This window comes from Notamacropus eugenii, chromosome 3 (assembly GCF_028372415.1).
Source record: "Notamacropus eugenii isolate mMacEug1 chromosome 3, mMacEug1.pri_v2, whole genome shotgun sequence".
Lineage (NCBI taxonomy): Eukaryota > Metazoa > Chordata > Mammalia > Diprotodontia > Macropodidae > Notamacropus > Notamacropus eugenii.
In genome coordinates this window covers 211,597,824-211,609,856 of record NC_092874.1, presented here as the reverse complement: position 1 = coordinate 211,609,856, position 12,033 = coordinate 211,597,824, and the positions used below count along the sequence as shown (strand labels likewise).

The 12,033-nt window shown below is 35.2% G+C and overlaps 1 protein-coding gene across 2 annotated transcripts in view; it reads right to left on the bottom strand.

Moving 5' to 3' along the window:
- Positions 1 to 12,033, bottom strand: part of NELL2 (neural EGFL like 2) — a 139,256-nt gene that overhangs the window by 21,238 nt on the left and 105,985 nt on the right. For both annotated transcript variants that reach the window (XM_072654267.1, XM_072654268.1), the window contains exon 14: positions 4,008 to 4,130. In XM_072654267.1, the coding sequence (XP_072510368.1) occupies positions 4,008 to 4,130 (123 nt within the window). The remainder of the gene's footprint in view (positions 1 to 4,007; positions 4,131 to 12,033) is intronic.

The following is a 12,033-nucleotide window of genomic DNA, read 5'->3' as shown; positions in this document are numbered from 1 at the left end:
AGATTAAAAGGAAAGCAGGAAACTGGGAAAACTTTTACAACAAGTTTCTCTGATGAAGACATTATTTCTCAAATATGTGGAAAACTGAGTCAAATTTATATGAATTTGAGTCAACTGATAGTCAAAGGAATTTTTCCAAAAAAATCAAAGCTATCTATAGCCATGACAAAAAATGCCTTAAATCCCTATTAATTAGAAAAATGCAAATTAAAAATCTTGAGTATCACCTCACATGTATCAGATATGATGAAATGAGAATGACAGGTATTGGAGGGGACACAAAAAAATAGGTAGAGATGTGAACTGATCAAACCATTTTGGAGAGTAATTTGGAACTATGCCCAAATGCTACAAAATTGTATATCCCTTGACCCAGAAATACCACAACCAGGTTTGTATCCCAAAGAGATCAAATAAAAAGGACCTATATATACAAAAATTTTATAGCTGTTCTTTTAATGGTGACAAAGAATTAGGTATTGATGGAATGCCCATCAGCTGGGGAATAGTCAAATAAGTTATGATATATGTGATGGAATAGTATTGTGCTTTAAGAAATGACAAGCAGGATGCTTTCAGGAAAATCTGGGAAGACTTCCATGAACTAATGCAAAATGAAAAGAACAGAATGAAGAGAACATTGTACAAAATAAGAGAAATAGTTTAGGATGATCACTTATGAATAACTCAGCTATTCTCAGTAGTACTATGATCCAAAGCAGTTTGAAAGGAGTTATGACACCTCTAGAGAAAGAATTGATGATGTAAGAATGTAGATTGAAGCATACTTTTTGACTTCATTATTGTTTTTGGTCTGTGTTTTCTTTTGAAACATGATTAATATGAAAATGCTTTGCATAACTACACATGTATAATCTCTATCAAATTGCTTGCTTTTGAACCTGACATCAACTAAGCTCCAGATGACACCTAAAGAATTGACCCCTCAAATGGGTCAGCTCTCTGTCCAATCTTGGGGTGGGGACAGCTCTCTGTCCTATCTCAGCAGGAAATAGTTATGAAAGAACTAGCCTTCATCTCTTATCCCAAGATTTTGGGCCCCATTTGTTCAAAGGAGGAGTGATGGGGTGCTTGTGCTCAAGTCCCACTCTAAGATATTGTTTTATATGCTCATTTTGTGTGATCCCTGCTAGATTGTTGTAAAGTTCTGTTGACACCAGTTGACTACAATATTGTTTTATATGCTTATTTTCTGTTAGAATTCTGTTGATAACAGTTGCCCCACTGCCCTATGTAATGAATATGAAAGATCTTGGGGATGAATGTAATTGTAATTTAAATGGGAAGATCTTTCCTATTCATTAATAGGTCCATGTGACCTGCTTAAATCGCATGGAAGCCTAAATCACATATGGTGGGAGGAGCTTGCTGAATGAGTGGAGGAGAACTGAGAGGATGTGAGCGAGAGCAGTTAGGGCTGAGGAAGACAAAGAACATAGGCAAGCAGGTTTGTGAATGTTTGCTTGTTTGTGGGAAGGTCTCAGAAGGGGAGGGAGGCTTGAGGGTGGCTTTATCCCCTGCAGTGATGATGTGTATTGACTTCTTGGCTATTGTGACAGATTCGGCTTTCTGTTCTTGGGATTTGGTTTCCTAGTGTCTGAATAAATGTTTTTCTTCTGCCTTCTCTATTGAGAGTCTGTTATACCTTGTGATATCAAACTATGCTGGCATATTCATAGTCACCCTCAGTGCAATGAATATTTCCTGGGTGATACAAACCCTTATTAATTTTTTCTCTAAAGTATCTGTAAATTATTATAACACCCTAATGGAATATGAGCTTCTTGAGGTCAGGGACTATCTCACATTTGCATTTTATTTCCATTATTTAACACAGCATCTCACAGTATGTGCTTAATAAGCATTTATTAATTGATTGACTTAATCCATTCTTTTCTATAATTCTTGTGTTTACCCTAGTTCAGACCTCTATTTCTTCTCACCTAGATTGTTCTAAGACCCACCATACTTCTCTTACTAGCACCCAGAAAGTAAATACAATGTAGCAGTTTTGGAGTTTGGAGACCTTTGTGTGAATTTCAAAGCCCCGGGTTTGAATACTAACTGTAACAGTTAATCCCTGTATAAACCTGGACAAGTCACTTCAACTCTGAGTTTCTGCACTATAAAATGTGAATGATCATACTTGTACTATGAATCTCACAGGATTATTGAAAAGTATTTTTACAAAGCTCAAAGCTTTAGATATAGGTGTACTAAAACTGTATATTTCTGTTAGTCACTCTCTTCTTTAATCCATTTTCACATCACTGTTAAACAAGTTCTCTAGAGCTCATATCACTGCAAGGAAACATAACATTGAGAAAAACTCTGAATTTTGAGCCAAAAGTCATGCATTTGGATCTTCACTCTGTACCTATGTTACATTGGACATTTATTCTCTTTGAGCTTAGTTCCTAATTTGTAAAATTAGGTGACAAAACTAAATAACATTTATGACCCCTTCAAGTTCTAAATCTGTTATTCCACTTATACATTCAGTGATTCTTTGATGTCCACAAAATACATGATAAATTCTTTATCTTATCATTCAAAGACATTTGCAATACATTTATGACCTACTTTTCCATCACATTACTCCCTTCATACATGTCCTGTGTTTCAGATAAATTATATCATTCTCTGTCAATAGTTTTTGTATTTCCCTTTTCTATCTCTGTAACTTTTCCAATACCTGTCATGCCTATAATAAATTTCCCACTTCACTTTACCTTTCCATTAATGCTCAAAACAAGTGTCATCTTATCTATGATGCTTTTCCGACTTGCTCCCTCCCTCTCAGGTAAAAATTTCTCACAATATTTTGCTTGTAAGTTTTTTGCCTTCTTCTTTGTTATACTTATTTTTATATATGCCTTCTTACTGTAATATTATCTTGAGAAAAAGGTCTCTGTCAAATTGAAATCTGTATCCCTAAAGTTTAGTCCAGTACTTTGAACACAGTACAAGTTTAATAAATATTTGCTGAATAGAATTGGATTTTCATTGACTATCAATATATAAGCTACAGAAAAGACCTCTGTTCAGGTTTAGATTAAACTAAACAACTTCTGGTGTCTCTTCTGGTTTTGATAGCCTATGATTATTCTGATTGTTCATTCATTTCCTTCTAAAGCCTGTAATATTCTTATTCATTTCTTAAATTGCATTGTAACTCTTAAGAATACAATTTAAAGAACTTTCCCTTACCAAATTGCCTTAATTCTCCATTTCATTGAAGTAAACCTCCTTTCAATTACTCATATGTAGGTTGTCATTTTCAATGCCATGCGCTTGCACACATTGTTACATTTACATTAGCAATGTCCCCATCACTTTTTCTTGACCAATGACCAAGCCTCTCTTTCTTCTAAAGCAGGATCAACTTTGTTACTTGAGAGAAGAGACTATACTGATAATGCTTTCATATATTCTTAAAGAATATGGATTCACTTTTTATGGTAACATTACACCAATAAAATTTACCCGGTTTCCCCCATTCTCACTAGTATTTTCACTATAGGATTTACCATATGTGTGGATTTTTATTACTTGTGTTTAGCATATTTGAGTCTATCCAACTTCCGTTGTACTCTATGCCACCCGAGACCAAAAAACCAAAGTTTCTGTTTCTTACGTATCTTATCTAATGTCTTGACCCCAAATCAGCAAAATATGATTTCTTTCCTGACCACTGTGGTCAATCTTTAAACTTAATAATTTATAATGAAAGACATTCATAAAGAAAAGTGTATTCTGGGAGGAAGATAAGGTTAGTCATTTGAAATGAGTCACCTTTGACTAAAATTTTGGTTTTCTTTTAAAGCTAAAATTCACATATGTATATACTTAAATAGATAAAAATTATATCAACAAAGAATCATTACCAAAATTTTATATTATGTGGGTTCTATTTTATATACCATACAGTCTCCATAGCAGCACTCTAAAATTAACTGGTTAAAATACTTAGTGTTTTACTTTACCTTTACATGTGGTTCCATTTCCTATGTAGCCAGGGTTACAGATACAATTGTGCCCTCCAACAGTGTTGAAGCATAGTGCATTTTTGTCACAGTTGTGCTGATTTGTGATACATTCATCATGCTCTGAAGGTGTAAAAAAATTATCATTAAAGACTGAGTGTGAAGAACATTTTCAATAACAAAACTTCTTTTAAATAATTATTTTCCAAAATGTAAAAGTGAAAGGACACAGACACATTCTTTCTTAACCACTTCAGAGGGGGAACATGTGAAGAATCTAATGGAGTATCACCAAGTAGTTACAGATCTCTACAGTTTTGGGTTTTCAGAAGATCATCTAGTAGATCAGGAATTCTCAAATATATCATCCTTGACAAATGAACATCCAATTTCCACTTAAAGATTCTTAAATCCCTCTCTTCTTCATTTTACATTTGAATGGTTTTTAAAGGTATATAATTTTCCCTCACACCAAACAGAATTTGGATTCTGAAGAAAAGAGTACTTCTGAGATAGAATTATAAAGTATTGGCAACAAGTTGAAGATTAGTAATGTGTCAAATTCAGAAGTGATTCCTGTAGTTGATTTCAAAATCATCCAGATGCATGAATGAATGTGGATATGTAGTCTATTTCCAAATTTCCCCAAATGACAGCAAAAAGAGAACTGTCACCCTGGCTAATAATTGTAAGAATACTCCATATCCAAACCTTTGCCATTCTATAAGAAACTCTGAGATCACAGCTATTTCTCTGAAGCTCATCTATGTAGATACTTTTCTAATCCTCATTTTTATCCAGTCACTATCTAAAAAGGAGATATATCTTATAATTCTATAGTTGAAAGTAGATAGAATGATTTTATTCCTCCTAAGAATAGGGGTAGTACTTTCTCTTAAACTTATAATTCACAGAAGCTGCTAAATAAAAAATAAAAAAAAAGGAGAGAGAACTACATAGGGTTTACCAGCAGGACCGTTTGTCTGTCTCTAAGAAGGTGGTGTTTAATTGTATCAAGTGAACCTGAGAGAGAGATGCAGGATTCTTGGCTTAGTAAGAAGGCAAATGAAATTCAATCTTATGCTGATAGTAATAACCCAAAGTGCTTTGATGATGTCCTGAAGGGTGTTTATGGGCCAAAGACCTATGATACATCTCAGTTACTCAGTGCTGATGGATCCACATTGATTAGTAATAAGGACATGATCCTGGAGAGATGGGCTGAATGTTTCCATAGTGTTTTCAACAGACTGTCATCAATCAGTGCTGAAGCCATTGATTGTATACCTCAGGTTGAAGTCAATCTCTCTCATCAAACTTCTAACTTAAGAAAAGGTTTTAAATGTCATTAGGCTCCTCTCATGTGGCAAAATGACTGATGATGGCTCTATTTCATTTGAGATTTATAAGGCAGGGGGTCCATTTCTCAAACAAAAACTGATTGAAATTTTCAGGATTATATGGCAAGAGGAGGTTATCCCCCGGGAATTCAAGAATACCTCCATGGTCCATCTCTATAAAGGAAAGGGAAATCACAGAGTGAGGTGGGGGTCTCTCTCTTAGTCATTGCTGGAAAGATTCTTGAATGAGTCCTCTTTAATAGACTGATCCTTCACTTGGAATATGGTCATCTACCAGAAAGCCAATGTGGCTTCAGAAAGGGCTGTGTAAAGGTTGGTATAGTGTTTGCTGCTTGACACCTCTAGGAGAAATGCCAGGAACAGAAGAGAGATCTGTACTCAATGTTCATTGATATAACCAAAGACTTTGATACTATCAGTCATGAGGGCTTGTGGAAAATTAAGGCAAAATTAAGTTGCCTAGAGAAGTTTATCAGTATTGTACATTAGTTTCATGATGGCATGCTTGTCCACAATCTAGATTATGGATGATACTCTCATGTTTTCCCAGTTACCAATGGAGTGAAACAGAGTTGTGTGCTTGTTCCCATACTGTTTAGCATGATGTTGTCTGTGATGTTGTTGGACACATTGAATGAGGATGAAAACAGCATCAAGATCAGTTATTGCACTGATAGTAAATTATATAACTTGAAATGGGTACAAACTAAGACAAATTGGAAGGAGAGTTGGTGCATGACGTTTTGTTTGCAGATGAGTATGCACTCAATGTGGCCTCTGAGACTGAGATGTAAGAAAATATGGATTGATTCTCTGCAGTCTGTGTTAATTTTGGCCTAAGAATTAACACCAAGGAAACACAGGTTCTCAATCAGCCAACACCAAACCATCTCTGAGGAACCATTGGTTAAAGGAAATGAAGAAGTTTTAATGCCATGGATAAGTTCACTTACCTTGGCTGTATGCTTTCCAGGAATGGTTACGTAGATGATGAGGCCGATGCACACATTGCCAGAGCTAGTTCAATGTTTGAGAGGCTCCAAAGGAAAGTATGGGAGAAAAAAGGTATTAGGCTGCCTACCAAACTGAAGGTCTACAGAGTGGTTTTGATGACCTCATTGTTGTATGCCTGTGAAATCTGGACAGTATACCAGTGCCATGCCAGGAAATTGAATCATTTTATTTGAACTGTCTTAGCAAGATTCTGATGATCATCTGGCAAAATAACATATCAGACATAGGTCTTTTCTCAAGTTGAACACATTCAAACTTCAGTGGACTGGTCATATTGTCTGAATGTTAAAAGTATGTTTGCCTAAAAGACGTTTTTATCAAGAATTCACACAAGTCAAGTGCTTACATGGAGGTCAGAAGAAGAGATATGAGGACATTCTCAAGATCTCTGAAGAATTTTGGAATTAATTATGAAACATGGGAGAAACTGACACAGGACCATTCAGCATGTCATTCCAGAATCAAAAATGTCTTCTACTCTACAAGTAAAGCAGAATTGCAGTAGCTCAGAAGAAATATGACATGGAAATTTAGAGAAATCTCCACATTTCTGTCTGATCTATTGTAGAGCTTTCTAAGCTTATATTGAACTGATGGACCACAGTCATACACACTGTACATTGATTCCAAGTGATGCCATTTTAATCCTCCTTAAGAATGAAGGATAACAAACAACCAGTCAGTGATTAAATCTATAATATATGGGGGTGGGAGGTTCCATAATAACAGGACCTCAGTGTGAAAGGGAGAGAATAAGTACCCTAATCCTTCAAGCCTGTAAGGAACTCAGAAATGGTTTTGTTGTGACCCTTGATATCCAAATAAGCCCAGAGTAAGAGGCCCTCAGTTAGGGAGAGAGATGGCCAGGATCCCAACCTCCTTTGAGGTCGGTGGATCATTGTATTGCACAAGCTTTTTTGCAGGTAATAAAATAGGGATTAACCCACCAAAATGCTGTTTGTTAACCTGTATTACCATGAATTTGGAAGTTTGAAAGAATATCAATAATTGAATTTGATTATGAACTATGCCATACAGATTTTTCCTGATATTTTGTTAAATACAAGGCTCTAGAGAAGATATAATAAAAGGATAATGAAGAATCTCTCCAAGTCAGTAAAGATCTATCCGGGATTTCAGACCAGAGACTGCTCACACACTCTAATAGATTTGCTAAGGACAAGAAATATTAAAATGGGGGGTGAAGGAAGAGAAAAAGATCAATTGAATCAGCCATTACCACTTAAAGTATAATCCTTGACTCCTCACTTTCTTTCGTTCCTGTGTCTATCTCTTGCCACTGACTGATGATTTAATTTTTGTAACATCTTTTGAATATACCCTTTCCTCTCCTCTGATTTACTACCATACTAGTACAGACCCTCAACTCCTCACACCAAGACTTGAAATACATTGCTGGTTTATTGATCTGACACAAGTCTCTTCTCATCCCAGTTCATCCTCCCTTCAGTAGAATGTGGGAATTGAGTGAACTGTTTTCCATTCAGGACACCATCATTTTCAGGAAATCATCTGCTCAACCATTTGGTAATTGAAAAACCACTGGTAACTTTGGAGAGATCTATTTCAGTTGAATGACGAAGTCAGAAGCCAGACTGTAGAAAGTTAATAGCAGAATGAAAGGAAAGGAAATGGAAGCAACTATTTTAGATGCCCTTCTCAAGGAGGCTAACCACAAAGGAGAGGAGAAATATAGAATAATTGCTAGTCGGGGTGAAGAGATCAAGTGAAGTTTTTTTGAGGATAAAGGAGATGCTAGCTTGTGTATGGATAGTAAGGAAGCAGCCAGCAGACAAGGAAGGATAAAAATTACTGAGAGTATAGATGACAGAAAAAGCAACTGCTGAAGACAGTATGAAATGGGATCACTTCAGCTACAGATGGGTTTGCCTTGGCCAGAAGGATCACCTCTTCAAATGAGAGACAGGAGAAGGAGGAGATAGTGGTGGAAGACATTAGTAATTTGAGAAGATGAAGCTCTCAATGAATAGCCTCAATTTTGGGGTGATTCTTTAAAAAAATTCTTTATCATCTTATTGACTTAGTCTCCCACTTTTCCGCTAAATATAATCAATAGAGCCATGGAATATGCTGTGCTTGACTCTACTTCGTAAATATTTCAGACACTGGTTTTAAATCAAAACCTTTGTGCAACAGAGTTCTAATGATGGTGTACTGCAGATGGTTCATATTGAGTTATGAGAGTCAATAATTAAATTTTGAGGAATTTTGCAAGCCAGTTATTAACACATACATTATTAAAAATGACATAATACAAACTTGGAATTAAATAAATTCTATTAAAACAATGTTAAATGCTCAAAACTCATCACTTTCTAATTATTTCACTATATTTTCCTATTATTTACATTCTTAATGTTATACATATCAATTGTATCTCTTTGGTAGAAATACTATATAATGGTGTCCTACTGCACATCTCTTCTTAATTCAGTGGTCAATGATGTCACACTGGCAGCTTGAAATCTGACATGGTGGGAGTATGTACACCATGGGAATTAGTAAGTGCTAGAAATCAGGGTTTGATTTATTGTTTTGCTTATTTATGAGTGAATATGATAATATGTTACAAATAATATGTTAAGAATACAAAGTTAAGAATATGTTAATAATGCAGATTAAATTTCAATATTTAATACTCTGTAACTATTACATCATGAACAGCCCAAAATTGCAAAAATATTTACATTATTTTAATATCCTCAAATGGTATTGTGAATTTTACCAACAAAAAGTAAAATTATTTTTCAGGTCCTGATCCTGAAAAGACCAACACAACAGTGATCTGTTGTTTTTAAGTGTGAAGAAGGTGAAAACAAACAGAGAAAATAACGATAGGAGCAAAAATCATCGTGGAGTGTCAAAGCGAACATAACCAAACTTGGAATCTGTTGAATAGCCAATTAATAAACACAACATATCATGTTTCTCAAAGGAAGAGGTGGCTAATCTTATGCTTCTGAACTGTTGGAATGAAAAAAAGCAGTTATATTTATAGAACAGGACAGCAGACTTTAAATAAATAAAAGAAAAGTGATTGGGATAGAAACATTGTCTAACAATTCAGCATTAAGCAGTGAAAGCAGAAAACCATGTCCAAGTGTTCGGGGAATGTAGTATGCATTTAGCAACCTCAAATGACAGTAGTAGAACTACTAAGCATGCTTCTCTTAAAAACAAATATCATGAAGTTTCTGCAGCCAATACTAAAGTGAAGATCTCTTAAAAGAATTAGCTAATGACACAATTTTCAATTTAGTGCATTAACTAAATAGTACAAATGTTGATGCTACACTAAAATGTTTGATATTATTTGCAGTTTAGTAAAACAAAACAGTCCTCTTACCGATACTGAGGGGATAATAGAATTACAAGAGAAAAATGTAGGAGATGTAGGCAATTCTTCACATAGACAATACAGTGAATAAAGAAGAGCAGAGCAAATCATGGAAGAAATAGTGATAAAGAGATTTAAGAATGTCATAGAAGAGAACACAAAAATCTCTATAATAATTGATGAGGCATCTACAATTTCTTTTTTTAATTTATTTATTTTTAGTTTTCAACATTCATTTCTACAAGATTTTGAGTTCCAATTTTTTCCCCATCTCTTCCTCCCCCACCCCAAAACACCATGCATTCTGATTGTCCCTTCCCCCAATCTGCTCTTTCTTTTATCACACCCCTCCCTTCCCTTTTCCTCATCTTCTCTCTTTTCTTGTATGTCAAGATAGATTTCTATACTCTATCACCTCTATCTCTTATTTCCCAGGTGCATTCAAAAACAATTCTCAACGTTCATTCCTTAAACTTTGAGTTTCAACTTCTCTTCCTTCCTCCCTCCTCATCTAGCCCCACTGAGAAGGCAAGAAATTCAATATAGGCTATATATGTGTAGTTTTGCTAAAGACTTCCATAATAGTCATGATGTAAGAGACTAATTATATTTCCCTCTATTCTATTCTGCCCCCTATTTATTCTATTCTCTCTTTAGACCTTGTCCGTCCCCTAAAGTGATTATTTATTATACTCCCACCTCCCATTTGCCCTCCCTTGTATCATTCCCCCACTCCATTTACACCCTTCTCCCCTGCTTTCCTGTAGTGTCAGATGGATTTTCATACCAAATTGAGTGGGCATGTTATTCCCTCCTTAAGCCAAATGTGATGAGAGCAAGCCTCATTTTTCCCCTCTCATCTCCCCTCTTTTGCCCTCCATTGAAAAAGTTTTTTCTTGTCTGTTTTATGAGAGATAATTTGCCCCATTTCATTTCTTCCCTTCTCCTCTCAATATATTCCTCTCTCACCCCTTAATTTTCATTTTTTAGATGTCATCCCATCCTATTCAACTCACTGTGTCTTCTGTCCATATATAAACATATATATATATACATATATATGTGTGTATGTATGTATATATATGTGTGTGTGCGTGTGTGTATGTCTGTATAATCCCTCCAACTATCCCAATACTGAGAAAAGTTTCAAGAGTTACAAATATTATCTTTCCATGTAGGAATGTAAATAGTTCAACTTTAGTAAGTCCCTTATGATTTCTCTTTCTTCTTTACCTTTCCTTGCTTCTCTTGATTCTTGTGCTTGGAAGTCAAATTTTCTATTCAGCTCTGTTCTTTTCATCAAGAATGATTTAAAGTCCTCTATTTCACTGAATGACCATCTTTCCCCTGAAGTATTGTACTCAGTTTTGCTGCACAGGTGATTCTTGATTTTAATCCCAGTTCCTTTGACTTCTGGAATATCATATTCCAAGTCCTTCTATCCCTTAATGTAGACGCTGCTAGATCTTGTGCTATCCTGATTGTATTTCCATAGTACTTGAATTGTTTCCTTCTGGCTGCGTGCAATATTTTCTCCTTGACCTGGGAACTCTGGAATGTGGTTAAAATATTCTTAGGAGTTTTTCCTTTTGGATCTCTTTCAGGAGGTGACCAGTGGATTCTTTCAATATTTTCTACCCTCTGGTTCTACAGTATCAGGGAAGTTTTCCTTGATAATTTCATGAAAGATGATGTCTAGGCTCTGTTTTTGATCATGGCTTTCAGGTAATCCCATAATTTTTAAATTGTCTCTCCTGGATCTATTTTTCAGGTTAGTTGTATTTTCCAATGAGATATTTCACATTGTCTTCTATTTTTTCATTCTTATGATTTTGTTTTGTAATTTCTTGGTTTTTCATAATGTCATTAGCTTCCATCTGCTCCATTCTAGTTTTTAAAGAACCATTTTCTTCAGTGAGCTTTTGAACCTCCTTTTCCATTTGGCTAATTCTGCTTTTTAAAGCATTCTTCTCCTCACTGGCTTTTTTGGGCCTCTTTTGCCATTTGAGTTAGTGTATTTTTAAAGGTGTTATTTTCTTCAGCGTTTTGTGGGTTCTCCTTTAGCAAGCTGTTGACTTGCTTTTCATGTTTTTTTTTTGTATTGCTCTTATTTCTCTTCCCAATTTTTCCTCCCCTTGCTTTATTTCCAAAATCCTTTTTGAGTTCTTCCACGGCCTGATACCACTGCATATTATTTTGGAAGTTTTGGATGCAGAAGCCTTGACTTTTATGTCTTCCTCTGATGATGAGCATTGTTCTTCCTCATTTGAAA